This window comes from Micropterus salmoides, unplaced genomic scaffold, assembly GCF_014851395.1.
Source record: "Micropterus salmoides isolate LMB-PRFRI ecotype aquatic unplaced genomic scaffold, ASM1485139v1 Ms_hic_scaffold_2385, whole genome shotgun sequence".
NCBI classification, from domain to species: Eukaryota; Metazoa; Chordata; class Actinopteri; order Centrarchiformes; family Centrarchidae; genus Micropterus; species Micropterus salmoides.
The window spans coordinates 1,503-13,821 of NW_024041579.1; the positions used below are offsets into that span (position 1 = coordinate 1,503).

Sequence of the window (12,319 nt, forward strand, 5' to 3'; positions counted from 1 at the left end):
ATATCGATACTTTAGGATCGATCCGCACATCACTACTGTGGATCATCTAGCTACCCAAAAATGACACTGGCATTTAAAATATATGGTTGCCTGCAAACACTTAATTGTGTGAAGCTGGATTTAGTGCTCTTGTTTGCATGAAATCAAAGTACTACATTTTATGTGAGATGAGAATGCGCATTCTTCGAGCCTGCCCTCAACAGAAAAATGACTATATAGGTCTTTTCAGCTAAACAATATTATGACTCATGTTTATGTTTATTGTTAAATATTTATATATTATACATTAAATATTGGGATTTTTAATAGCATATAGGTGATTATAGACAAAATATGTCATAATTAAAACATTTCAGAATAAAATTAAAATCCCTGTCATTAAAAACCAAAGAATTGTCTTTATTTCAAACAGCTGGGGTTTTGAACATTTCAGACCTGGAATGTCTGTATTTATTTCATTTTCATTTATATCTTGTTTGCAGAAACATACAGAGATAGAATGGAATGAAAGCATTACCTTTTACTCTGAGCTTGGCAGCAAACATCAGAGCTATTCCTACTGGCATGCCGATGCAGTAGTAAGACACCAGGTTGGACACGGCAGCAATTTTCTGCATCCCAGATCCTACAAGAATCCCTGAGCAGACACACTGAAAACACACACACAAATTAAAACCACAAAAAGACATTGATTCAACTAAACAAGCAAACAGCTATGTGTACTGATATGTGTACAATGTACTCAATGTAAAACCAGAACTGCATACCAGAAGTGTGTCAAAGACTTGTACAAATGCGTAGACTGTGAGGTTCTCTGAGACAATCGTCACAATATTTCTGCGGACAGTAGAAGATCATCAAAACCAGAGTTGCCTTTAAATGGTGAATGATTGTGTGTTGGTCTGAAACTCACTCATCAGAGGTAAATATGTAGCCAACGACGGACTTACTGCCAGCGATGACAAAACCCTGGAACACAGCAAGTACTCCTATAGCGAAGACATTACATAGAGGATAACACCTGACAAGTTGTACGTTCTGCGCTTGTAATGCATGATTTACCTCCAGATTCAAGCAAATATCAAACACATGAAATTAAAGTTGTATGTTTCCTACAGGTATTTATCTATTGTGGATCTCTAGTGTGTGTGTGTGTGTGTGCTTACACAATTAAAATAAACTTCAAGCTCTTTAGCTAAACCTTCATGTAGCTGAACCAATCAGAATCAAGAATTCTCAGTGGGCAAGTTTTAGATTACATTAATTGTGTATGTTTGCGTTTACAAGTACTTCATCTGCGTATGTGTCTTCATACCTGTTAAAACCAGGACCACTTTGCAGGTGACTATGGCCCCAGTAGTATTCCCGGCCCCCAGAGCATTCCCAACACGCACACAGGCAGCACCATGGATACCTAGAGGGAACTGCAAGGACCTCAATTTTCTTTTTGGTGTCAGTTACACAGCTGACATAAAGAAATATTTGGTCATTTGGGGAAATATGCTTATTCACTTTCCCTCTGAAAGTTTGATGAAAAGGCTGATTCTACTTTCATGTCAGTGTGTGAAACACAACTCATGCTTTGCCAAAATACAGTTACAGCATGTAACTCCCCGCAAAACTACAAACCATTCAATTTCTAAATAAAACAAATTAGATACAATGTGTAATTTGTGAGCTCTAGAGGTGTAGGTAGTCATATTTTTCCCAATATATTTCAAAGATAGCTAAGCTACCTGTTTTTCTCTGCTTCCAGTCTTAAAGCTAAGCTAAGCTAATCGCATAATAAATCTAGGTCCTTGCTTAACATACAGACATAAGGGTGGTAGGGATCTGAATAAGCTTATTTCCCAACATTCTTAATTATTGTTAAATAATATGCACTTAAATGTATAAGTGAACACACTGAATCCATACCATATATATTATGGCTCCTATTTCCACCAACACATGCTGAGCGGCAAGATCCACCTCGCCAAGTACACCTGATAAGATAAAGGTCTCATTAAGACATTTACAAGGACTTTCCCAACATGCCTAAAAGCTACACCAAGACACTTTGTACAAATGTTTGACCCAACAGTCATTAAATACACACAGCTGAGTGTGCAGCATGCTGGTTTATTATTCTGACAGGTCAAATGTTACATGGCACACATATGGCACATTTAGATAATTCTCCTAATTTTCAAGTAATCGCATACTGCTGGTGGAAAGCGTCCATATCCAAAATAAAGCAATAAATAAGGTGAATTTAAGTTGTCGCAGTTACTTTTCAAAATTAGAGACTAGGATCAGCTCTTTAGCTGGTTGAAAACAACTCTATACGCCTTTTTGCTGTGTTATATAAAAAGTTATTTGACTTGGCACTGGTAATACTGAACAAATGCTATCAGGAGTTAAGTATGTTTCATATCCTGCAACACCTCGACTCTCCAGGGACATATGCAAGGATCCTGTTTGTGGACTTCTGCTCGGCGTTTAACACCATCATCCTGGACATCCTCAGCACCAAACTCACCCTGCTCACTCTGCCCGCCTCCACCTGTCAGTGGACTTCCTGGTCAGCAGGTGAGACTGGGGAACATCACATCCAGCACCCAGACTATTAGCACTGGCGCCCCCCAGGGGTATGTTCTCTCCCCACTGCTCTTCTCCCTCTACACTAACGACTGCACCTCAAGAGACCCATCGGTCAAACTCCTGAAGTATACTGACAACACAGTGGTCATCGGCTTCATCCAGGACGGTGATGAGTTGGCCTACAGACGGGAGGTTGATCAGCTGGCTCTCTAGTGAGGTCAGAACAACCTGGCTTAACACGCTCAAAGCTGTGGAGATGATGGTGGACTTCAGGAGGAGCCCCCCCCACTCTGCCCCCCATCACCATACTCAACAGCCCTGTGTCTGCTGTGGAATCCTTCAGGTTTCTAGGATCCACTATTTCCCAGGACCTGAAGTGGATGCTCAACACAGACACCATCATCAAGAAGGTCCAGCAGAGGATGTACTTCCTGCGCCAGCTCAGGAAGCTCAACCTGCCTAAGGACCTGCTGATCTGCTTTTACACAGCCATCATCCAGTCTGTCCTCTGCACGTCCATCACTGTCTGATTTGGATCTGCCACCAAAAAGGACAAGGACAGACTACAACAGACAGTCAGGACTGCAGAAAAGATCATCGGTGCCAACCTGCCCTCCATTCAGGACTTATACATTTCCAGAGTCAGGAAACAGGCAGGAAACATCACTGCAGATCCATCTCACCCCGGACACCACGTGTTCTAGCTTCTCCCCTCTGGTAGGTGCTACAGAGCACTGTACGCCAAAACTAACAGACACAGAAGCAGTTTCTTCCCACAAGCCATCACTCTGATGAACAGCTGATTTTTGACTCACAGTGTCAGGAACAATTCCTGTGCAATAACCCAGTAACTCTTTCTCTAATCAGCACCTGTTTACTGGCTAACACTTATTATTTATTTATTCACCATTCTCTATTTCAGTGCTGTTCATACTGTTATTTTGTCATATTGTAGATACTGTATACCAAATCCACCTACCTCAAGTCATCACTCCTGCACAAAATACTTATTTATTCCAGAATCCTTTGCACTATGCTTCATCACACTGTGTACATGTGTACATGTATGCATGTTTATGTAACTGTATAACACATCCACCTCATACATGTACATACTCCTGCATCCTTTGCACTCTGCTCACTGCACTATTTGTCAATGTCAATATTGTTTTTTTTTCATAGTGTGTATATTTGTGATGTCTACACTGAAGTCTGTGTGAGCAATGTACAATCCAGAGTCAGATTCAAGTCAAAGCTGATTCTGATTCTGATATTTCAATTATCAATATAATATAATAATATAATATAATAATGTTTTATGTGATTGGAATAACTTTACAATTACTCTGATGGTCTTTGAAGTAAAAGCTTACAAGATGTTGGTGATACATCTTTTGATGGTTAAACCCTTTCTGGCTTCACTTCAATACCAACAAAAGCAAGTGTGTGTTTGAACAAGATTTGTGTGTGGGGTGCTGGGGCAAACAACACTGACCAGCAAGGAAACCGCCAATGTCCCAGATCCACCACTCAAAGTAGGTCATGAAAACACTGGGAATAGCCAGCTTCATATAGGAGCCCCACTCCTGAAGACAGTCAGTGGACCAGCCTGCAGAAAGTTTCACACAGAAGGGTTAGTTAAGGGTTATTCTCTGTGTAGCCCGTAGAGAGCAACCATTTAGAGAAAAGCTGATTTGGTCACTTACTTATATTCATATTTGTTTGTAGAACTCACCTCCCCATGTCTGCTTATGGAGCTTCTTCCATCTGATGTAGCCAAACAACAGCAGGCAGATGGCGATCTGAGAGAGGCTGTTAGCAATTGCTGATCCACTGCAAACACACATGATGTTTTTATATTGGAGGGATGTCTAGTGCCAGCCTACATTAACTGGAAGGAGCTCAGGATCCAGACAGTTAAAGTAACATTGTCGTTTGTGCAGTACTGGATGACTGAGGGTCTGAGAATAATCCTTAAAAATTCAATATGTAAATATGGGAGGGAAGGGACAGACCTGACCCCACCACAGAGACGTGATTGGATAAGTCGACTGCCTGTTGAATCAAATGTTTGTCCAGCTGGACTAGGATCAACTCCTGCCAGAGCTCTCTCTTCTTTTTCTGCCCTACACTGCCCCCCTCTCTAAATAAAGTACAAAAATAACAAACATCAGTGTCCGTCTGACTCTCTTTTAACAAAAAACAAATCATTCTCCTTAAATTAAAATGCATAATGTGTTTCTGGATCTCCTGTTCTCTTCTTTCCAAACTCCTGGTTATGCATCAGCCAAGATCCCTCTCATATTTGGACAGCAGTGAAGTGATAAACTACAGTGGCTTAACTGGTATATTTTAGTGGTCATGGTACTTGAAGCCTGATACCACATCAAGCAACACAAAGTCTATCAAAAATGAAAAGGTGCGGAGAAACAGTGTGACACACGTACATGACACCCAGCTGGAGGCTGAAGATTAAGACGTAGTTCGCCCCCAAGTTGAAAATGTTTGCTGCCGCTGCTGTGTACATCTGAGGCAGAATAATCCCCTGACAGACAAAAAAGACACAATCAGGTATCCAATTGGTAGAGCTAATATGCATGAATTTTCTTTATACAGGTTCGAGATAATCAAATAAATTGCAGTAAAAACAGCCATGCTAGCAGCTTGGATAGGTCGTTAGTCACAGCAGTGTTTTATGCTATTATTAGCATGTTAACATCCTCGCAATGACAATGAATTTTGTGGAAACAAACACATTGCAGTCTATACTTTAACGCGGGGCACTCACTGAAATTTTGTGCAGGAGAAACAAATATGTTCCCTTTTATAAACTTACCTGGTTTTGCAGGTAGGCAACTTGCAGCTGGTGAAGGAACATGGCCTGTAGCAAGGAGAGGAAAAGTGGATTAAAACTGGTAGACCTTCCAGATACCAAACAACTTTGATGTGTGGAGAAATATTAAGTAGTTTTTCTGTCAATACTACTGTGTGTTGACTATGCCATTGATGCATTTCCAAAATGTGGATATTTTGTGTGAACATGCATTCTATTAATTTGATAAAGACATATTAATGGGGAATATTCCAATTACTACAACTAACTAACTAAACACATTAACTGGATTATCTCAGTCAAAATAAGGAGGTAACTGGAGAAAGCACAAGATGATGGAAAAAGATGGATTACTTGTCGTGCTTTTGAATCAATGTGTCATTTCTACAGTTTAGTTTGATTATAAGAATGGTAAATGTCCGGAGTGTAGGCATTCATTATTATCTGTTTTTATGCACATTGCTGAAAAGATGCAGCTACTCATGTGTTTCCTTAAAGTGGTCATATTATGCTCATTTTAAGGTTCATCATTTATTTAGGGGTTGTACCAAAATAATAAATTTTTTCAAAAAACACCACATTTTTGTCATACTGCATCTTGCTGCAGCACCTCTTTTCACCCTGTGTTTTAACGCTCAGTTTAGCTTCAAGTGAAGCATCTAATTTCTATTAGATCTTTGTCGGAGTTGCACATGCGCAGTACCTAGTTAACAGTGTTGGGCAAGTTACTTCCAAAATGTAATACATTACATTCATGACATATTGTCACTGTGTGTGCTGCAGCTCAGTGTGTTTCTCCATCAGTGTTTTCATGGGCGTGCCACAGTAGCCGCTAGGTGAGCATTATGATACGTGATGGAAGTAAAAGCTGGACTACAATCAAGCTGTTTTCAGGCAGTTCAGGAGCATAGTTTTCTGTGGGAGATGGGAACTCTCTTTAGGGTGGATTAAGGGCTTTTTCACTTTTTCAACTATTGCATACACAAAAAAGATATATAACACAATAAAGGAAAAAACAAAAGTTAAAAAGACAAAAATCATAATATGACCACTTTAATTACTTTAACTTTGTGTACAAGAAAAGTCATGGAGAGAATTAGATGGAACAGGATTTTTTCTAGACAATGAAATTGTTAGCAATGTTGGAAAAATGTATTAAAGTAAATTCATCAACGCAGGGGGAAATAAACATTGAATTTTCACCACTTATCTGCTATTATTAAATATTTCTGCATTTATTTTTTTGTTCTAAATATTTTTTCTACTTCACATCTTTGAAGCATCATGAAAAAAGTTATTACTAAATTTGGGTCATTCAAGGCTCAAGCAAAATTTCATCAGATTACAGGGATTAGTGGTCAGATTATACACTAGTATAATGTGTGCAAATAAACACGCTGCAGGGCTTGAAGACAAGGCCAGAGAGTACGATCTTTCAGTATTTAACTGACCAACAGTGGAGCACACATCCAATCTTTTGATAAGCTAAAAGACTCAGTTAGTCATCAGAGTTGTGCAATGGATGCTTTCATAGTGCGTCCTAATGTGTTAATCCTGTAATTCACGTAAGTGCAAAATATTGCAAAATACAACATGTAGTGATTTAGGCAGAAAACGTTTTTGTACCCCAGGAGACCACATTATATTTTTTCAGACTCTGGGGAGTGTTTAAGTTCAGTGCACTTACTGGCACAGCTGGAAGAAATGCCATCACGTAGAGCTGGGCAATTCTGCAGGGGAAGAAAACAGAGTAATATTAATTTACATTACATTACATTTATTAATTTAGCAATTTAGTAGAGCAAACACGAACACAATAATTCACTTTCTGCTCAAATATGCCCCTCTTTTTGCAAGTCGATATAATCAAGACTGTGTGTCTGTTCACATTAAATCTTAAGTCTTTTGTTGCTTTAGTTCCTCAAAATAAAATGACAGGCATCTAACTGTAATATTCTACATGTAGGTAGAATCACATATCCAGGCGTCTAAAGCTGCATATATAATATTCACTTAAAATATGTTTAAGTGTAGGGAAACTACACTTAAAAGCATTTTGTAGGTTTATGAAAATATGTAATCATTTAGATTACAGGCTGCAACATACAGTATAATTACTCCACAGTTGTATCTTTTGTCCCAACGATTTACCAGTACAATAAGCTAAATACCAATACATATATGAAGGTACTGGGGGGCAAAATGTGAAGTTATGAAAAAAGTTGGTTACAATTCAGGATCTTATAAAGAACTAACTGCTGGGTAACTATTCCTACTGATCCAGGAGTTAATTTGGTTGGGAACATGATCAAAATCTCCATCTGACTTGAAGGCTAAAGAATAGATCTCTGCTCCTTTATGTGGGAGACTTGGGTTCAAGTCCCAGCCCTGCCACTCATGTCATGTCATGTCAACATGTGAGAGCATTAGCACCAAAAGTGCTTTACGTTACCCTGTAACTAAATGCAACAAGGGAGAACTAACTGTGCTTTAGATTAGAGCCCAATACTATGTGGGTTGTAATCTAAAGCACTGTTAGTTAACAGTGACATTAAATATTGGCACTGAAAACAAAACCGGAACTGAAAAAGGAAACAGTGGCATCGGTAAGTAGCCAATTAATTATACTATAGGTACCCAGTAGTTATAAGATAACTACAGTATATGTTTTTGTAAGATCACATTATTTATTGATTATGCTGTACATTGGGGGCTAAAGTGTTACTACTGGTAATAAGAATTACAAACACAGCACTATTTTTGTTCCTTAAACAACTGTTCATCATTGCATCAGCATTTTGTTCGCACCGACACAAATGTGTAGAACACACACATACACACACACACACACACACACACACACACACACACACACACACACACTGTTTAAGGTATTAATTGATTTCATAAACTATGAATTTACCTTGCCACCTCAACCTCTTGGTACAGGATGAGCAGTAAGTTGTGAGAGTTGATGAGAAGACCCCAACAGGGCAGACAAAACAGCAGCAGGATCAATGAACTCCTTTGGAGAATCATTCCTACACGTTTCATGTTCTTACTGCCGAATGTCTATAAAACACATATGAGAAAAAAGGGAAGTGACTCTGATGACATAGGAAAAATATGTACCTTTCCATAGATAACACATAAAAACAACAATGCACAAATAATGTGGTTTGCTCACCTGAGAAACGAGTGTGTTACAAGCCACAGCAAGGCCATAGCCGGTTGAAGCTGTGGTCACGTTAATGGTCTGAGAGGTGGAGAATCAAATACAAGAATATTAGAGAAGAAAAACTGCAAGTTAGACGTTAATTATAAAATGTTATATGTCTTTTACTCATTGTCCTTTTCTTGGTTATGCCCATAATGTAATATGTACATTAGTGTGATCTCGTACACATCAGCTGTTTCAGCAACAAATGTAAATGAAGTTTGATAGTTCCTGGAAACTATTTCATAGATCTGATTCCAAGAAAAGCAGTCCGGCAGGCACAGTATGTTCACACATATGAATGCTGTAGGCCAGGTGCAGCAAGAGTGGAAAAGCCCATGGTTAAGCAACAGGTACTGTTTATGGGGTAGAGTAACAGCAACAGCAAACATTAAAAAATGTGCATGGAGAAAATGCTTCAGAAGGAGGAAGCAGCAAAGCCTGCAATGTCTAAAACAAAGTACCGTTATTGGAAGAATTAATGTCATTTATGTAGAGTGCTCACAGGTTTACTTCTTGGCTCTTGCTCTATTTGGTATTTTGATGACTCACCACAAACTTGGCTGCAGTGAATGGACTGGGCGCATTCACTCCGGCAAGGGTGTAGGTTTTGTTTCAAAACTGGAGAGGACAATTATTAAATGGGGGGTCTGCCCCCGGAGAATTATTAGTGTTAAACGACATAAAAGAGTGTTTCCTGACCAGTCCAGCGACAGACGACCGGACCTTAATTATATTACGTAAGTCAGGTGACGTAATTCACATGACATTAAACATGTGGTCAACATTGTGAAACTGTCGCACTTTGGTTAGGCTTATGCAAACAAAACTACTTGGTTAGGTTTAGGAAAACATCTTGGTTTGGGTTAAAGTTAATACCTACCGTCTCTACCTAATTCTATGTCCTTGCACTGCAGTGTCACTGTGTCCTAACTCAGTACATTACATCCTGCACCAGAACATTCAGGATATTGCTGTAGTTTCTTCAAAAAAGACAGAGGGCTGTACACTGGATATTCTCCAAAGGAAACTGGTGATAAGATGCTGGAACCCCGCACAAAGCATGCAGGAAAGCTGAAGAGGTTACAATAAGTGGTGCAGCCATGTGACTGCAGATTTCAAAGACTGTATAAGGAAAATTGTCCTCAAGGTGCAGTACACCTATCCCTTTAGTTGATGCTCGTTTCTGCTGATCAGGTTTAACTTCTTGGATGTCCAGATTGGATTGGATTTTCCAGGTCTGCTCAATCAGAACTACAGCATAGACCATAGGCATCGCTAGACCCTTTTTACTGGGGCACGTATCCCTGTATCCATGTGCTGTGCCCCAGTAAAATTGTCAGAACCCCTTGGCGTCATTTTTGGACGTGTCGCCCAGCCCTAGTATAAATAGTATTTTAGCTTTAAACATGTTAAAGGAAACAGGGGGAGCCAGTTTTAATGGGCCTGATGCAGCTGATAATATTATCTAGCAAGAATTGATATATATTATTTACAGTGGCTATGCTTAAATTTGTCAGTAAAGTAGATGCTGGATCATAAGCCAGTACAAGCACAGTTTATCCAAAATCAGTACCAGCACAGACCCAGGTGAAATACAGCCAGTACAAGCATAGCCAGAGATGTACCGCCAGCAGCAGTCTTAACAGACTTTATGAGGATTTTTCTAGAAGAGGTTTCCATTCAGGCGTATTACAGAGACAGACTGGAGAGGTAGTTGTCAGAGCAATGCAGTGTCAGGTGTGACTGTGCAGCAATTGCAAATTGTTTACATGGCTCACAAGTCAAATAGGAGGGCCATGACAAAATTCTTCTTAGGTGGTGACATATTGCTCATGCTCCACTCAAAGCCCTGACCTGACAGAGCCAATATTAATGAGGGAAGCTGATAAGGTACATACTAGCACATTTCATACACTTCAATCAAAAATGTACATGAGGGATGAGGGGGCCTGCGCCCCAGTAGAGCTTTATGTCTAGCATCGCCCCTGGCGTACACCTATGTTGTCAGAATAACTGTCACGTTCTTGATATTAACATGGAATACAATTTTTGAAAAGGTTGATACATCCAGTACCACTGAGAATCAACTCTGCAGTCTGCAGCAGGTTGCAAATTTTAGCCAATTTCAGCTCATTGACTGCAGATTCATATAGTTCAGTGCCAAGTGTTCTCACTATTCCCCTCCTGTGAACTGTGGGTACCCATTTCCAACACACAATGTTCTCTCAAGCCAACGTTATACTATTTGCCCAGCGCCAAATGGCAGACAGCCAAGTGTAAACAAGTGTTTGGGGAGAGAGAGATTTTTTCAGACCAAACTGGAGCTGATGTCTATGTGCATCATCAGGCATGTGTGACTAAATAAGGTTTTTGTTTTTTTGCTGCTCTCAGGTCTTGCAAAAGAAACCTCAATCTCCTCCTCAATATCTGTCTGTAAAAAAGTGAAACTTTGTGAAAAAGTGTGAATATTGGAGAAAAAGATCTCCACCCACACCTTTCTGCACCTTTTTGGAATATAATAATATTGTTCAGTCCTTTCGGTGTTTAAAGGTAAACAAAATGAGCATCAGCCAACCACCATCAGTCACTCGTCGCTGAAGACCTGGACTATGTTATACAGCATGCACACAAAAATACTGATGATACTCTAATTGTGAGTAATAGAGAAATTTACTGTCAGTAATAGAAGTAGGAGCAGTAGCAGCAGTAGAAGTAGTACAAGAGTAGTGGTAGTAGTTTTACTACTGTTGCAGCAGGTAAAATCAATTAGTCTACAATGGAGTAAAGCATGTACCGCTGAGGCCAGAGCGTATCCAGCCAGTTCTGCATTGCCGATGTGACCACAGAATATGCTGCTAACAAACGGCAGGAGGAAGTCCAGAATCCGAGACAGCAGCTGTTGAAACAAATAAAATGATCTGACTATTTTCCAAACAGCCCATCATTGATTAGATGAAACTGATGCAGCAAATCATTGATAAAATGGGTTCACACAGCGTATCTGTACTCAGCAAAGTAGTTTTCAAGTTAGAGAGCAGTGTTGTGAAATCACCAAGCACAGACAGGTTTGCACTAACATACAGGATAGGCACCATTTTAATTTACCTTTTGCAAACTACATGTATATTTCAGAACTGTTAACTGTTAGATTGTACTCTGTGCACATTAACACACACTAACTTTGTAACAAAGGAGTTACCAGATGTATCATGGCACTTTGTGAAAAACCAATCCCCCCCACCAACACTTCAACTTTCCCCTACTCACCAGTGGGCCCGTGAGCCATAAGACTTGGTAAAGTTCTTCTCTATAGACCAATGGTAGCCAACGTGTAACGCATGCACACCAAAACAGTTTGGAGCTGACCGCTGCTGCCGCCTCGTCTCCCTCAACCCCTGCTGTCTTGGCAATAGACACCCCAGCAACAGGCCCAGCAACAAGCCCTGCACCCGGGGACGGGCGTGGAGGTTCCAGGGAACCCAGCTTCTCCATTCAAAGACAGAAAAAGAAGTGAGAAGGGAAAAAAGCCAAGGGACAAGGGAGGGCGGGAGGGAGGAATTGGGGAAAGAGAGAGCAATCGGTCTATCTGGGTTTATAAATACAACACATGCACTTCTTCAGTTATTGATTAAATAATGTAGTTTGGAACGAGGAGGGTGAGAGAATGAATAAAGAGGAAAAGA

At 40.0% G+C, this 12,319-nt stretch overlaps 1 protein-coding gene across 1 annotated transcript; it reads right to left on the reverse strand.

The window, feature by feature from the left end:
- Nucleotides 1–517: 517 nt before the first annotated feature.
- On the reverse strand, nt 518–12,319 carry LOC119918720 (multidrug and toxin extrusion protein 1-like; the record flags this gene model as incomplete). The annotated part of the gene is given in 14 exon segments (XM_038739449.1): nt 518–650; nt 768–837; nt 914–989; nt 1,316–1,424; nt 1,918–1,985; nt 4,079–4,192; nt 4,319–4,416; nt 5,031–5,128; nt 5,420–5,464; nt 7,104–7,146; nt 8,340–8,488; nt 8,604–8,672; nt 11,431–11,532; nt 11,904–12,319. Coding segments are annotated over 14 exon segments (1,399 nt in total), but the record flags the coding sequence as incomplete, so codon positions are not given.